Here is a 17,140-nt window from a genome sequence, read left to right as displayed (position 1 = left end):
GAATATTGGCTGTGCTGAAGGATCTGAAATTGTAAGAATATACAGAACATGCAACACAATGCATTGATAGTTACTAATATTGCTTCTCAATTTAGTTTTACTTGAGATAAGAAAATGCTTGAATTATGCAAGCATCTAAAAAAAAACAACTTATAGACAATGTTACATAAATAACACCAAATGTTTAAGGCCAAGTTGAATGGAAGACCAATGAAAGTGACAAAAAAAAAAAAGTACAGTACTGTTTTCTTAGAAAAAATATTTTACTCTAATCACACAGATAAATTATTGAAAATATGTATACCTTGGTATAAATTACCCACATACACGCCCTAAGTACCCATCTGCCCAACAGTGAAAGTTTTTGTGAAGTACAAATTTGCCTCGACGGCATTCAAAGCTGCTGCAGAACATGCAAAGTGTCAAAGTGCATCCTAAATGAAAGTAGCTTGGTAAAAACACAGCAGTAGTAATCCCAGTTCAAATGGAAGACCTGGATCGTTTCGATTCACATTAAGTTAGGAATGAACGGACTGGATCTTACTAAAGGACGCTGTCCACAAAGAGGACAGATACAGTCCCAGACCAACCTGCCCATCCACTGGAAGACACCTGATGAGATGTTCTCTGTCCAATGAAAAGTTGCCATGTTGGTCACAGATGTTTACAAAATGGATTCATTAATTTCTCAACATCTTGGCATCTGGTGTTTTATAGCCACACAAGGATTTGTGTGCGTATTAATATCCACTGTAGTACAACACTCATCCCATTTTAACTCCAGTCTCAAAACTGCAGTGATTATCACTGTGCTTCATAGCATAAAATTGTTACCATCTGCAGGGTAAAAATAGCATCGAAATGAGAGAGTCAGAATGTGCTAAAGATGAATGAGTGGGCTTGTAGCGCAGCAGCTTTTGATATGGCTTGTAAAGAGTGTCTAGATCAGCCAAGTAATCATCCCCATTTGCTCGGACTAAAAGCGGCCCTTCAACAGCCAGAGAGTTGCATTGAACAGAGGATGTTATTATCAGCTACGACTCCCGAGCTCCACATAAAAAGTCGTAAAGAAAAAGCTCCTGTAGGATTAGTGGATTATTATAAAATATATTAGTGGTCTGCTTTCTCTGAAACACTATTCTGAAATACATTGGGACTGCATGACTATACCAAGGCTTTTTACATAGGATGTTAATAATGGAAGTGCCAATAATGCATTTAACAAGCACGACTCAGTTCATATTAAACGTGATGCTGCTGCCGTTTCTGTGAGGCTTTTTTTTAAAACAGGCTCTTTCTTACTACTTAAAACATATCAAATTTGAATATAAAACCCACATGCCTTAAATGAACTCCAAAGATAGAGTGTAGGACCTTACAATAAGACTGTAAAGCTAGGATGGGACCTAAAAGGGAAGAATGATTCTACGGTCCGGTGCCCGTTTTCACCGTCTCATGTTGCATAAAAACATCTGCGTTGTGAACTGTAAGCAAGAGTCTTAAAGCATGTGCAGCTCCGCATGAAGGGGGGACAGCCTCAAAGAGGGGTGAGTGCACACAGCTGTATGTCTGCTGCACCTGTGTGTGTGTGTGTGTGTGTGTGTGCATCATCAGTGGGCGCTGTTTGTGCCCCAGTCGTAAGGGAGGAAGCTGACTTTGGTCTTCCCAGCTGAAAGGACGCCCTGCAGGCTGGTCCTCTTTGGAGAGTCGCTCATGTGCTCCACCACCCACTTCAGTACCTGCGGGATGAAACGGAGAGACTCATGGCTGGACTCACTGCGTGATATCCATAGGAGTATTTATTTTCATGTGTTTTGCGACTGAAACTTGTACATGGTTGTCAAACAAGTCTGAAACAGTGAATCATGCCAGTCAGTTATTAGCATTGCAGCTCCGCAACCATCTTTATCCACTGTGCACATAAAGGTTCCGAGAAAATGCTGTTTCTGTGACTCGAGAAGCACATAACGCATTTTTAAAATCCAAACTACCTTTTCATCAGTGTCTCCAAAGTCGGTCTTATACCACTTGAATATCTGGCTGAGCCGCACTTCTCTTTTCCCACAATCCACCATGCAGCCATCGTCGTTCTCCAGGAAGGCCTCTGCTGCTATGCGGAGCTGGCTGTCAATGTCCTGATCGAACAGAATTGATTTACCGGTGATTAGTACCGTATTGGCCCGAATATAACACGGTGTTTTTTGCATTGAAATTAGGCTGAAAAAGTCGGGTCGTGTTATATTCGGGGTCTAGACATTATGCCCATTCTGAACACCAGATGGCGCCAGATATCGTTACAACTAATGGTGAACTGAACTCCCCAGGCCAAAGCGAACGCCTATCATTATTTTATTGCGATTCATATGTGGTGAGATGTGTCTGTGTGGGTGTGCGTGTGTGTGTGTGTGTGTGTGTGCGCGTCCAGCTGGGGCGTGTCCCGCCGGAGCGAGCGAGTGTGTGTGAGAGATAAAAAGAGAGAGCGCGCAGAGCAGCAACAGAGATATGCGAGCGATAGGAGGAAACTGAGTTTTGTTTAACAGTGCAAGTAAAATAAAGCAGCTTCAGTGATTCAGCACGTCTGGCCGGCGTCCATCTTGTAGTGCTGCGCTTCAGCCTTCGTCCCCAGCGTGAAGTCTGGAAGTTAACCCCGGAGGCGCTGGAGAACAACGATCCCCCCCAGTTAGACTTCACTTTGATGGTTAATGCAGTTATTGCAATTATGTTGTTTTATCAGTAGATTGGTTTATTTACATTTTAAAAACCAGAAGCCATTCATTTACAAATGTGATTGCGCTTTAGTTCACATATTTAAATGTTCAGATATTAAGATGTGAGACAGTTTTTGCATGATTTGAATGTGGCAAAATAACATGCTTTTTCTCTCGAATTTATTGTTATAATCATTTGTTTCAGATGTACTGTAATTATTTTCTGTATAAAAATTGAAATTGGTGTTCAAAAAGTATTTTCTCAAACTTGAGTCTTGAAAAAGAGGGGGTCGTATTATATCCGGGGTCGTGTTATATTCGGGCCAATACGGTATGTATCAGATATGTCATACAATGAATGAATATAAATCCCCAAACCTTTCACATTAATAATTAGTAATTACATTTTGCTGTTATAATTGAGCAGGTCATAAATCATCTAGATCATTTTAAAGTCACAAAGAATAATTGACATATTTTTAGTTTATTTATTAATTTTCAACACTTAAAGCATTGACAAGTAAGACCTCACAGTCACTTATATTTACCTCCTACCTTCAAAAAACTAATATAGTGGCATGAATACTGAAGCCTAACTTCACTCTAAATGCTTTCCTAATCCATTCATCCATGTCACAGTAAAATTCAATATTGTATCATTTATTGGGAATAACTTCACTAAATTCACTAGTTTAGTAAAAAGAAAGACACCGAGACCTTTGCAGTGGTGAGACACCGACCCCATCACACAAGAGATAAACATATTTAATGTCCTTCTACTTACCTGTGGAGTGTATGTGTTAATTGGTGGGCAACCCTTTGCCCCACAGTTCAAGGCAAAGTGTATGAGGGGCTCGGCATCAGGAAGAGCCACCTAGTGGTCATGATGGGAAATGACATTCAGTATTGAAGGAGCCATTTCATATAGAAATTGGAGACACTGTATGTTCAGTGATGTTACTGCATGTCTGCATACTTGCAGTCGCGGGTCTGTTTTGGAGAAGGGCTTCAAAAGCTGTGCGATACCTTTTCTGTTCCCTCTTAGAACCCCGTTCTCAATGTCTTGTAATGTGAAGACCTCTCCTCCAATCAGGTAGCTGACATAATTGAAGAACTACAAAATAGGAAAGAAGCAAGTCGCTTTATTTTTTTCTCCATGCAATGTCCTTTTAAAGTCTGTGTGAGCTAGAATAAACATTCTTGATGTTCTAAGATAACGTGGCCACTCATGTTTCCTTCCTATGCATCTCCTGAAGCAGTTCAACACATACAAATATCAGGACGTGCCATTGCTTGGCTGAGGAGTTCTAGATTCACCTGTGAGGAAACTCCACAGGTAAAACTTGAGACATGAGGGGTTTTCTAAATGCATAGCCGTTGTATGTTCCAGATCTTACTTTGTATCTTTGCCACATGTTAGTGGGGAACCCCAGGCGGAGGTTTCCATGGATGACCAAGGCATTGTAGATGTTAATGAAGAAGGCCAGCTTCTCATCCCGGCTCAGTGAGAGCAGCTCCACCCTCTGCAGCTGAACAGCCAGCTCACAGTAGCGCTCGAAGTCGGGGTTCACAGACATGCTTTTGTAGTCCACAGACTGTTGGAGCAGTGGCAATACATACAGAACAGAAACAGAACAGGGGGAGAGTAACTGCAGAGCCGCTCACGTCTGTCTATTGTCTGGATTCTCCGTGCTAATGTCATGCTAACAAGCAAACGAATGTACCGATCAGGAGACACAGGGTAGAATAAGGACATTACCTTGCCGTCAGCAGAGAGATGCTCGGAAAACAATTTCAGAATCATCTCCCGTAGAAGCAGAGAGATGTCAGCAGCTGTGTGACAAAGGGAGAGAGAGAGAGAGAGAGAGAGAGAGGGATGGCAAATGTTTGATACATGCACGAGACGCAACAAACTAATATCTGAAAGAAAACCGGGTTAGCACAGCCCCAGAACTTTGGGCTTTGAAAGTCACAGTCCATGTAAAACCAGCACACTTCATAGTCAGAGTTTAAAATACTATCAGTGCTGTCGGCGACATTTTGGGAGGCGTCACCTGCTGTTACATAACCATGAAGTGTAAACAGCATCATAAGCAGCTCTAAATTAAATTCACGTAAAAACAAACAAACTGCATAAACACCATGTTAATCTTGATGTTGTACAAAAGAGATTAGCAAACACGACATGGGGGGGGGGGGGGAGCAGTGCAGATAAACTCCAGAGGAAAAAACACCGAAGCAGCGATTTTAATCCCGTGTTGCAACACGAGGATTAGCTTGTTAGTTACCCTCTTGAGGTGTGCAATAGGAGCCGGGCAAGTTCCACCATCAAAAGACAATAAACCCACAGAAAAGCAGAACATGCTTTTGAAATAGGACTCAAATATTTCAATGCTGGAATTTCTTCAGGTTCTCTCTGCTTTCACCGCTTAATGATAAACTGTAGAACAGAATGACTGGGCTGCATTTAACACTAAATCCATTATGAGTACATTTCTACATGCATCTCCTCGTCGGGATTCGACTTCCGTGCCTGCGCTGCATCAGAGCCATCACGTAAGAGGTGGAGCGATATCTTTTATCATTATAAGATATATCATTAATCCTTCCTTCAGCTCTCATCCCCACTGACAGAACACACAACTCTCACACACCTAAAATGATCCCAAGCCAGCCCCAAAGACAGGAGAGGTGTTAGAACAGCAGTCAGTGAACCTGTGGTGCTGCGTGCTTCTGCCCCAGAGCCAGGCGCTTTACGTACCCTCGATGGGGGCGCAGACTGCAGTTTGGCCCGTGTTCAGGGCTGAATTAGGGTCATCCTGCAGCAGCCTGTACAGTGTCCCCATGTTGTCTTTCCCTGTTCCAAAAGTGCCATCCCGCTGCCCCGAGCCATGCACCCTGACCATGTACTTCTTCTGCAACAAAGCTTGGCCAGTATTGCAGGCCACAGTTCTACCTGGCACAAATATGGCCACAGTCAATGGTTTTGAAGGTCACGCTTTGAATTTACTTTTAGTGAATCTGGACACTGAGATAATTTCATAACTTTCCAGGTTGGGTTTTTAAAAAAAAAACAAACTCAATATGAAATTTAAGAGACGCAACACTGAAAGCCTGTTTTACTGCAGGTCAGCAGTCGTACTTACCCATTCCCTTCTCTGTCTGCAGCCAGTCAACCAGCTGATCACCTGAGAAGCTCTTTTTGTACACTATCAATCCCCTCCTATGACTGTCAATCAGGCTGGCATGTTTGATGTCCTCTACCAGGTCCGCCAACTCATCTCTCTCACACATAAACTCTGTGAGGCAGGAATGTGCCAAGCCACAAATGTACAAACAAACATACAGAAACACACATGTTCATGCCCACATATGGAATCATTTTAATTACATTGTTTATATAGAGTACCAGTTAAATATTTGGATACTGTATTCTGGCTCTGTATGCCACAATAAAACTACTCGTGTCTTACTGAAGCAACTTCATTTTATTTTGTAAATGTGTTTTTTGTTTTCTTCTGGAATCGACAATGGCAGCATCTTAAAACTCAAAAGGAATGATCAAGAATGTCGAGCAGAAAACACAAATGAAATACATTTTTAAATAATATGTACTTAAGTTCTTAATCACATACACATGTAATCTGATAGAATGACGCTAAAAATACCACCATGTCCACGTGTTGCTCACTATAGTTCTTCAGTCAGCTCATATTAAAGGGTCTATTTTCAAATAGATACTTTTAACATTAAGCAATTAATTCACACCAAAGACAGAGTTCTGTACAATACAATTTAGTATTAACTTAAGTTAAGGTATTAAGGATGGCATGTCCATCCAGGTCTTCTTCAGTGCCTGATCCTTTATTTAATAGCAGCATTGTGATTTAAATAAATAAATAAAAGTGTACTTGTTCTCCGACCGATAAATTCCTCACCTCCATCTGTCTCTCTGCCCGTAGCCTCTGATTGGTTCTCCTCTGGAAGAGGTGGAGCATCCTCTGGAAGAGGTTCTTCTTTGACCATATTCACCAACCACTGAAGCTCCTCGGGAGCCTGAAGAGATTAAAGCGATCCAACACACACGTTTGAATAAAGCAAACCTTTTTTCGTACCGTTTGCGCTCCTCACCAGCTTCTGCAGGTCATCGTTGCCCCCGACATGCACGCTGTTGAAGAAGATCTGAGGGACTGTGCTGCGTCCCGTTAGCGCTTTCACCCTGGCTCTCAGCTCTGGATGCCTCCCCATATCCACATCACATACCGATACTCCCAAACGCCCAAGGGTGGCGTTGGCCTGCATGCAGTGAGGGCAGCCCTGAATGGAATAGACCGTCACCCGACCCGAGGAACTTCTCTCAGACGTCTCCATCTGCTGCAACAATAGAAAGATAGGAGAGTAAACAATCGAGAGATGACTGGTAGAGTAATCATGCAGCGCTCAGTGTAGTATTACAATATGTTCCTACTTAGCACGATGAATACTGTGAGTAATTGAATGTTCTGTGTATCACATATTCCTCTTCATTTATGTAGGAGACAATCCTCTAAATAGTTTGGACAATATTATAGTAATCAAGAAGACACGTTCTATTTATTTATTTTTCATTGATGTACATACAAAGGAGGTCATTAGCGTATCGTAATGGCCTCTTAGACAAACCCAAAAAGCACAGATATATAATTAAGAGTAGAACCTCTGAGTAAATGATTACCGCGGCGTTCCAAAGTCCACTTTACTAATATAAATGAGTGTTTTTTTTTAGAACCCTATTGTGCAGAGCTTCCTGTTTAGACAACATTAAACTGACTCGACTTCCTGGTTTTGAGGTCAAGCCAGTACATTACGACGTGTATGTGTACATTACGACCTGTATGTGTACATTACGACGTGTATGTGTACATTACGACGTGTATGTGTACATTACGACGTGTACGTGTACATTACGACCTGTATGTGTACATTACGACGTGTATGTGTACATTACGACGTGTATGTGTACATTACGACGTGTATGTGTACATTACGACGTGTATGTGTACATTACGACGTGTACGTGTACATTACGACCTGTATGTGTACATTACGACGTGTACGTGTACATTACGACCTGTATGTGTACATTACGACCTGTATGTGTACATTACGACGTGTATGTGTACATTACGACGTGTACGTGTACATTACGACGTGACAACGTCGCCCTGCTTCGGATAGAAGTTACCGTTTCCTGCTTCTGTCGCAACTTCAGGCTAACAGTTCCTCAATGTTTGTTTTATCGATGCCACTTAGCGAACAGCTCGTTATGTGATCTGATGTTTGGTACAGTTTCCAACACAGTTGTGCTTCCGTTATTGTTTTTTTAAACAAGTAACACCTTAAAGTTGGATAGCAACATAAACGCGCAAGGTAACGCTCAATAGGAGAATAGCGTTAACAGGCTATACCAGGATGCAGCCAATGTTGACATAGATACGTTACCTTTCCGCGGAATAATAACCTCAATTTGGTGTACCCTAAATCGTGCAAATGTTTCCCGGAGCCCTGAAAATTACCGGTACATTTTTGCGCTCGGTTTACACCGACTGAGGTAAACGTCCCTCCTGCAGCGATAGCTCCCTTCAACGCAGAAGCCACGTCACATTAGCGTTCTCGCTTTACGATGCCTTAAAGTACCCCTCGTAAACTAAATTTCGTTCCATGATATCCATTATTTAATGTTATTTATGATCATTACAACCCAAATTATATATTTTACAGCATCAGTGAAAGACCTAAACTGCTTAACATTTACGAGTATTATTAACCTATTGTCTTAAAATATACTTTCTTCACCAATGAGTTTGCCTGAATTCGAACTTTCAGTGAATACTATTTGCATTTTTTTTTTTATGTTTTTTGAGGTAAATAGTGTTTGAATTATTACCCCCACTCCCCCCCAAATAAAACAAGATGGAACATAATAGTTGTTGCAAATATTGGTGATGACTGGCAACATTCTAGCTCTTAGTATAACATTATTTTAAGTTTTTACATCAAAGAAAGATGCGAAGTTTCTTCTACATGTAACCACCAAAAAGGAACATCAGAAAATAAAGACATGGAATTGAGTTGTTGGCTGTTCTCTCACGCTAAATTACAGATTTAGATATATCCTATAACCTGGAAGGCATCTCCAACTGCGGAACACATTTACTAGTTTCGCCACGGAACGTTTCGTCGTAGGACACAAATGGCGGACTTGTTTTGGGGGATTGGAGGATGTCGGGACTTTCAGATCGACAGCGGGTTGGATTTGGAAAAATTCTGAATTTATTGTCTGAAGTTGATTTACTGTCACTTTGCGATACAGTTACGAATAAATTAATACTTGTGGAAAATATTACAGGTATACCTCCGATGTGTGTCACGTTAGAAGTTAGCATAATTAAATGTTACATTAATACATACTTTCTCGTGTGTCAGGAAGTTTAGCAAATTATTATTAGAGCCAAATACGGCAGTGCATGTTTGAAACGTTCTCGAATTATTCAATCGAAGCAGACGAGGGGGCTGTATGAGCTAATTCTGAAACTTAAACGGCGTTGAAAGCAGGATAAACAAAATGAACTGCAAATTGTCTGCGTTTCTTTTGTCGAAAGAACATATTTATCAGATAGCAAAATGCTCAAAATATTTTGTCACCAAATGTTTTATTTGTTTATGTAGAGGCAACGGAGACGATTCTCTCCTTCACTAAAAATGCTGAGGAGCTCCTAAAAAGGAAGAAAGTTCACCGAGACCTCATTTTCAAATACCTGGCAGAAGAGGGTGTGGTGATGCCTTCAAACAGTGAGAAACACCAGCTGGTTAAAAGGGCCCTGGATCTATGGTCGCCTGGGAAGGTAGGCACAAGAGGCCCTTCTCTGTAAATGTTTTGATATCCGTGTTGGTGTTGGTGAGGTAACGCCTGAGCTGGAAAGTACTCGTCGCACAACAACTCTGGCATGTTTCTTTCAGGCTGTGTTTGATGCAGAAGTTCAACCAGAGATGGATGACACGGAGTCGGATTCAGCAAACGTGAAGGCGGAGGCGGGCTTTGATGCACAGGTTCTTGGTCAGCAGTTCTGCCAGTGGTTCTTCCGTGTGTTAAACAGTCAGAACCCTTCACTGGGCAAGCAGCCTGAGAACTGGGGACCACAACACTTCTGGCCAGATGTGAAGATGCGCCTCCTCTCCAGGTGAGTGAGCCATTAACTCTAAAGTAACTGAAAACAAGATACTGGATCGGTCCTGTGTATTCGCGTCTCATTGTTCACCACAAGAATGGGGAAATATGTTGCAGCCTGTTCCACGGAATAAACTGTTTCAACAAAAAATCCTTTAATGCTCAGATAAAAAATGTAAATGTACTCATCACGTTCAAATTCAAACATCAAATGCTGAATCACGATGATAGAAATGTGTCTCTTTTTCTCAGAACTGGAAGTGACCAAATGGAAGAGTTTGATGGTGCAGAAACGGTGAATCTCCGTCTCCTGGCTCTGGCCAGGGAGGAACGGCTCCTCCTCAGTCCTACCCTGGAGCCTCATGGCCTGAAAGCCCTCGTGTCCACCCATGGCCTGGTAATGGTGTCTGTAGCTGGGACCATTCACAGGGACGGAGCCTGTCTGGGCATTTTTGAACAGATCTTTGGGCTCATCAGCTCTCCATTAGAGAACAACAGCTGGAAGATCAAGTTTGTCAATCTGAAGATTAGAGGGCAGGATGCTCTGGGTGGAACAGAGGTGGCGGCACCTGCCTTGAGTTACAACTCAACTGACTTACAACTGGAACTGGCTTGCGGCTGCTCTACAGTTGATGGCACTTTCTTTTAAAGGGTTTTCCCAGTGAACATTGTTCTGAGCATCTCCTCGCTCATTTAACTTGCCCAAACATGTTTGCCAAGGCAATTTAATGGAAAGCACATTTTTTATGTGTTTTCTTATGCATCCTGTTTCTTGTGTGTCGCAGCTTTATACTTTTCAATATGAGTGTGCTTTTGTAAATATGTATCATATAAAATAAAAAAATTATATTACACGCATGTGCTAAAAAATAAAAACTTAGTCACGACAGACTGCGTCTGTGTGTTCGTCTCTAAATAAATTTTATTTTAAATAATTCGAACTGCAGCTTATTGTGTTGTGTGTTCTCTTTATCCAGGGACACGGTGAAGTTTGGTACACAATGTGCATTGTGGATTGTAGTGTTTTTCTGCCTGAACCGAAACACAACAAGGATTACTTTGAATTACATGTTCATATGGATTCCAGATCCCTTGTTGTGATAGCGTAGTGAGCCCCTCCCATTGACTGACGCTGCACTGAAGGCCAAAGAAAATGACCAATCTCAGCCGGAAAGTGTTGATCATTTCACCTTTTCTCTCTTACAAAGTCGTAGCTGTTTTCTGAGTTCATCAGATTGTGTATTTGGGATTTTCATAAAAACACTCATTTTATAAGTATTTTTTATTTTATATTTTCCACCCCTCATATCCTAGCATAGGATAAAGACACACATTACTCACAAAGCCTGGTAGGTTTGTAAATGAAGCTCAAAATGTATAAAGGAAGTTTTTAAAGGCAAAACATTTTTTTTTATTTCATTTCAGAGCAGCTCAAATAATTTGTGTGTGTGTTTGATAATATCGTTGCTGACAGTCTACACCAGGGGTGGGCAAACTTTTTGACGTGCGGGCCACATTGGGTTTGAAATTTTGACAGAGGGGCCGGGCCAGGAACATTTGGATGAGTGTTTGGCCCAGATATACTAAAGCACTGCGTGTAGTGTGCAAACCTCATAGCACAGTAAACACACACAGATAAATGTACAACCCGATTTACTAACAGTGTGTACGAAGGACTGCGTCTTTCAAATGTGCAAAATAGCCTTTATCCAGGTAGTACGTTTGTCTCAATGAATATGCAAGATGCGGCATTTACACATATTTTGGCACAGCAGTGTGAGGAGAAATGTAAATAGATTAAAATAGAACAACAGTGTGAGGAGAAATGTAAATAGATTAAAATAGCACTGACACTGTGATCTATCAAACCTGGTGATTGCATCTGTTTTTAATAAATTTCACTTGAAGGCGTAAAGTTAAAGAAATCAACATTTATTGAAAAAAGATTATCACTTTCAACATTCAAAACATATCAAAACACGAAATACTAAATCTCAATCATTCCTGCTGCACTCATTGTTGTTCCACTGCTGTGCATAAATGCGCACTTCATTAAAAGAACGGGATTTATTGATCATGACGCTGAACGTCTGCTCACACACATAGGTCGAGCCAAACAGCACCAGCACCTTCTGTGCCGTCCTCCGGAGGTTTGGAAACGTGGCTTCGTTAAGTGAGGCATAAAAGTCATTCATGTTAAGAGACTTGAACTTATCCTTCAAGGCGGAGTCGGACTGAAGATCGATCAGTTCCAACTGCAGCTCCTGCGGTGCGGTTTCAGGGTCTTGTGACGGGACGGGACGCCAGCAATGGGGGAAACGAAACTAAAAGCAGAGCAATACGCTACACGCCACCGATGGTCAGTGCGCCATCTGCTGGTGAAATACAGGTGTTGCAGGGACAAAATGAAAGTCAAGATTTTGAATTTTTTGGTAATTGGACAAGTTCGGCGGGCCGTATTGAAAAGCATAACGGGCCGTGGTTTGCCCATGTCTGGTCTACACACCATTCTGGAATTATGCCTCCTGAATTCAAGACATTTACTACTGCTGTACTTTCGGCTTGTCCCTTGAGGGGTAACCACACATCCTATCCAACCTGGTCACTCACAAGGAGAACCTCAGCATCTTCATCTCTGCCTCCTGTCTTTCCCTCAGAGCCACTGTATAAGCAGTGCAGCCTCAAGACATTTAAAGCGGAGGGAAAGGGGAAAAAAAAAACTGGTCAGGAAGACGACCTCTTGAATACATGACATTTCTTTATTTTACTGGCACATCCATTCTGGACAGCTGAAAATGTTTCATCTTCATTTGTATTAGAGGACACATATAAAAAATCATGAGGACATGATGATGAGGGTAAGACTTAGAAAGTAAGAAGATCATTATGTTCCAGCATACCAGGCGGGGTGGGGTGGGGGGTGGGGAGGGGGGGTAGCATATTCCTTCAACACAAAGAAATACAGCTTTTCTCACTGGTATTTTTAACTTTTTTAACTTCCCTAATAATTAGACCAAACTATCAAATGAATCCTACATTACATTTCACAAGCTCCAAATTGAGTATTTTCCATTGATTCTACTCTGTCGCCATAGTTAGGCCGGACTGGGTTTTGGTGGGGCGCAGATTGTGCTTGTATGATTGTGGTTTTGTTTTGAAATTGTACATGTGGGAAATTATTCTTGGCAGCTGTTTTCAAAGGCCCTGGAATAGTTAATATCTGTGACTGAATGGGTCGGAGCCACATGGCCCTTTGTGCTTTACTGGGCCATAGTTGTGGTGTGAGGAAACCACTGCAGTCATTGATCTTAGCCTGTTCACCTCTCAGAAAGAATAATAACAAGCTGTTTGCCTTCTGTCTTTATGGCACTTGGCTTCTCTGCATTTTAATAAGCGGTTTGGCCACATGCACAGCTCTGACGCACGTTTAATTTTTATATATATATACGCGTCTGGTGATGGTTTTCACTGAGTCTTTTTTTTCTTTTTCTTTCCCCTCCTCTAAAAGGAAAGTGTGTTTCTCATAAAGAAACATGCTAAATCCTAGACGCATTGACTCTTTGAAAAATAGCTTACGGGTGGGGAACAATGGTGTCTTACTGTAATTGTCTATAATTGCTTCCACACATTGATTTTGACTGATTGGAAGTTAAGTTTGCTCGTAGAGAAATCCTCATTAGCTTTCAAAGATACTTTATTAAACACCTCATGCTATGGCTGTTTGTCATTTTTGATGGCTTCATATGCATCTTTACATCTTTAGCAGTAAGTCAGAAAGTGGGGGCTCGCTTCACTCAGAGTTTTCATGCATGCAGGGACATCCATATTTATTCCATGGCGACATGATTTTGATTTAAACATATTCATCTTGAAAACAATGCCTTAATATTTCTTCTCCGTCATCAACGGTTCAATAGGAAATGACCTTATTGGGCAATAAGAGGCCAGAAGGGGGCAGGCAAGCTACATCATATAGAGAAAAGAGATTTTGATCCCTGGCCAAGAGAAGAGTGGGTAAAATCCTTTTAGCACTATTACATGAGGAAACTCATCACTTCCTAGGAGCAATATGAGTGAGCTGATGTTACTGGGCAATTTCTATCTGGCCACAGCCATGAGGCAAACTGTAAATTTTTCGAGTTTGAATTGTCTTCCATTACAGTAATGAGGTTCTAAAAGAGAGGCGCGTTAAACTGTTGCCTCTCATAGACACAGGAGCGCGTATTTCACAAGGTATTGAAGTGTCAGTAATTTATCAGTAGCACATGAAGGTGTCAGAGATGGCGTTAACACAATACTCTCTGCAATCTGCACTCTGTGGACAATAAAGGACACGATTTATGGAATGGTCAGGGAATCAATCAATAGGCAATGATAGTTCTCCTGCTGACAAAACATATTAAAGGAGATTTCAATCAAGTTTGACGGAGTTCCTCTGTCGTTTTTGTAGGACTTGCCCTCCATAGCAGTGTTTCATAAACCGGTGCTCGCTGAAACTGAACAGAAACAACCACATAACTCGTGCAGGGAGGGGGGCAATAAGGTCGCCAGTGTTTGGCAATGGTGTTAAACCCACAATCTACAATTCTTCAACCTTATACTCTGGGAGGATTTCATTTTGTCTTTGTGTTTTTCATCTAACAAGGTTTTAAATCAAATTTCAATTGTTGCACTGCCATGTAATTATTATTAATAGGATAACTATCCTCATATTTATGTTTTTGAGCATCCCTACTTTTATTTGTCTTTGGTAACAAATGAGTAAAAATATTTTGTCTGTTCAGTTCTTGCACACAAGTAATGGAAATGTTCCTGGAATGTTCTACTTCGATAAGCGAGCAAAAATAATAACATTTACACTTTAAAGGCCTTGCCTTTGTGGTATCTATAAAAGCACTTTTGCCTTAATGTTTGCTTGACTTCACAAGACCTTTAAACCATGTCTGAGTATGTGCTTGAGCTCTTTATGTTCTGCATGCGTCACAATTTGCCTCTATTGCACACGTCTCTCCATTACATTCCCTGATGCCTGAACCCGCATCGTTTTTCCATTTCACCCCAAGCAGGCTTGGACCAGCGAGGCATTCGTCAAAGCTCATATCAGCCCCTTATTCTGGCTTGCTGGTGTATCCTTGCACATGCATCATTATCTCATGTAAACAGTGAAAATGCAAAACTGCTGGAGGAATCAGCGCTATTCAAGGCAACGAGGCGAGGGCTGAGTGAAAAGATCCTGGGCGGTGGACGTTCCTGTTCAGTGTCGATTAAGGAAAACATCAAGTGGAGTGATTTCTGAAGGCAGCTGGAGCCAATGTGGTGATTTATACCAAAGCAAATATGTATCCGAGAAGGACTGCATGTAGCCAAGCATGTTGCACTCAGGATAACGTGTTCCTAACACACATTTCCTTCTCCCCTTACCCTTTATTTGATCTCTTAACGTTCCTTTGTCTTTCCGCTGCACAGTATTTAAAAAAAAAAACGTTGTGAGCTTGTAGTTGACCAGTTGGTGGACGTGGGCTGATCCCGGCTCCTCTTCCTCTGTGGACATCCGCTCTGTGTGGAAGAGCTGTGGAGTTGGTCTGTGGTTGCATCTTAATCCTCCATCTCTGAGGTTCCAGCCACGCTTTGCCCGAGGAACCCGGCAGCTCTGCTCGCCTCGCGTGTATTAATTGCCCTTGCCTGGATCACTGTTAGCTTCTGATTACACTCATTAATTTCAATTCCCCAGGACGTTACCACCACCATAGCTGCTTTTAGACACACACACACACACACACACACACCTACACACACACACAGAGAGACACACTCCTTCCCACACGCATGCATCGACAGGCATGAACATATATTTGTTTGGGCACAACCTTGCATTTCCTGTTCAATATGAACCTGTCAGTATCCATAAAACACCTACCGGTACTTTGTCTTGCTGTAGTTTTTCTTATTAATATATATTCTTATAATATTGCTATTATGATTTAGTATAAGAGGGAGGCATATAGAGAGAATAACCAATGTTAGTTAAGTTTAATGTTTTATTTTTGAATTCATATAATTTAATTGATACATTGCGCACTGCTTGCCTTTGAGTCTGACAGAATCAGTATGCACAGACTGTCTATTTACAAAGCTCGTGAATTTCATGTTGTCATTTTCTCGTGACCAATCCATCCTCTGTGTCCTCAGTGTTTGCTTGTTTCATTAGCAGCTGTGAGCTACGTCTTCTCTCTGCTTCGGTTGGTCTCTCGATGTAAAACAGGGGCGAGAAGTCAGTTTTGATATACTGGCCATAAGTCCTCATCGCAGCAGGTGGATCACATCTGGTAAAATCAGACAAATCTGACCTATGTAATAAACCAATGAGCCGCCAAATGAGCTAATGTAAAATAAATTGCATCTTCAGACCACATGTTTATTTAGGGATTCTCTGTAACTGTTCATCTTGTGTGGAGTAGAGTTGTTGGCGGGTTTAGGGGGCGGATGGGGTGCTGGAGCCGACCCCATTTGAGTTTGGGCAGGATGCGGAGTACACCCTGGATGACTCGCCAGATCATTACAGGCTTACATAAAAGGAGAAACAGAAGTTCACACTCACATTCACACCTACGGTCAATTTAGAGACACCGCTTCACCAATATTCCATGTTTGTATAGTGGGAGGAAGCCAAAGAGCCCAGAGGGAACCCGCACAGACGTAGAGGAAACATGGACACTCCAATCGGAGTGCACACTTGTGCACCCCTGGTGGATGGGTTTTAAATATATCCATGTGTATATTTGACAATAATAAAACAGAATGGAAGTGCATGTGTTTTTCCCTTTATACAGATGTCCACAAGGTGCACAATCCACAATGCAGTTCCATCAGCATGTGCAGTTGTGTTCTTTTAAAGTAGGAAGTGATGTCCTCAATGTGGCTGCTACCTCTCCCCGCTAACTGCCACGCTGACCCGAGGAGCCGTAAAAACCTCCAATAATATCGAGCTGTGTGGCCTCTTGACTTCTGTCACCCTCTCGCCTCAGTCCCTGAGATTGTCTGGGAACTCCGGGCTTCTGGACTGACTCATTAGACAGCTGTACCTTAAAGGGCCTCATGGGGGCATCACCCAGAGGACGACTGCGCCGGACTGTGATTTGACGACCAGGCACAAATAAAAACCCCTGAAGCTTGAAACTTCCTCACTGAGGGCCGTGTAACCCAATTAGCAAACCATTCCTCGGTC

At 41.9% G+C, this 17,140-nt stretch overlaps 2 protein-coding genes across 2 annotated transcripts; one reads left to right on the top strand and one right to left on the bottom strand.

Annotated features, from left to right (window-relative positions):
* Positions 1-1,488: 1,488 nt before the first annotated feature.
* Positions 1,489-8,298, bottom strand: zgc:152951 (uncharacterized protein LOC569013 homolog). The gene is made up of 11 exons (XM_068746230.1): positions 8,190-8,298; positions 6,840-7,082; positions 6,647-6,764; positions 5,855-6,007; positions 5,470-5,664; positions 4,468-4,541; positions 4,106-4,303; positions 3,685-3,822; positions 3,493-3,582; positions 1,992-2,135; positions 1,489-1,739 (listed from the first exon to the last, which is right to left on the bottom strand). Exons 2-11 carry the CDS (start codon positions 7,077-7,079, stop codon positions 1,611-1,613), a joined length of 1,479 nt encoding a protein of 492 aa, XP_068602331.1. The 5' UTR covers positions 7,080-7,082; positions 8,190-8,298; the 3' UTR covers positions 1,489-1,610.
* Positions 8,299-8,961: 663 nt separating this feature from the next.
* Positions 8,962-10,762, top strand: c12h3orf38 (chromosome 12 C3orf38 homolog). The gene is made up of 4 exons (XM_068746704.1): positions 8,962-9,096; positions 9,417-9,592; positions 9,708-9,928; positions 10,168-10,762. The coding sequence occupies exons 1-4, from the start codon at positions 8,970-8,972 to the stop codon at positions 10,562-10,564; spliced, it is 921 nt and encodes a 306-aa protein (XP_068602805.1). The 5' UTR covers positions 8,962-8,969; the 3' UTR covers positions 10,565-10,762.
* The last annotated feature ends 6,378 nt before the right edge of the window (positions 10,763-17,140 follow it).

The sequence above is a fragment of the Brachionichthys hirsutus genome, chromosome 12, assembly GCF_040956055.1.
Source record: "Brachionichthys hirsutus isolate HB-005 chromosome 12, CSIRO-AGI_Bhir_v1, whole genome shotgun sequence".
Lineage (NCBI taxonomy): Eukaryota > Metazoa > Chordata > Actinopteri > Lophiiformes > Brachionichthyidae > Brachionichthys > Brachionichthys hirsutus.
The sequence above is the reverse complement of the archived record's forward strand: the minus strand, read 5'-3'. Positions and strand labels throughout refer to the sequence as shown.

Coding starts and splice junctions, on each gene's coding strand:
- zgc:152951 (XM_068746230.1), bottom strand. CDS start 7,079: ATGGAGACGTCTGAGAGAAGTTCCTCGGGTCGGGTGACGGTCTATTCC. Junction 3,823..4,105: donor ACATGTGGCAAAGATACAAA/GTAAGATCTGGA, acceptor CCTATTTTGTAG/TTCTTCAATTATGTCAGCTA. Junction 3,583..3,684: donor AAACAGACCCGCGACTGCAA/GTATGCAGACAT, acceptor CATGACCACTAG/GTGGCTCTTCCTGATGCCGA.
- c12h3orf38 (XM_068746704.1), top strand. CDS start 8,970: ATGTCGGGACTTTCAGATCGACAGCGGGTTGGATTTGGAAAAATTCTG. Junction 9,097..9,416: donor ACTTGTGGAAAATATTACAG/GTATACCTCCGA, acceptor TTGTTTATGTAG/AGGCAACGGAGACGATTCTC. Junction 9,593..9,707: donor ATCTATGGTCGCCTGGGAAG/GTAGGCACAAGA, acceptor TGTTTCTTTCAG/GCTGTGTTTGATGCAGAAGT.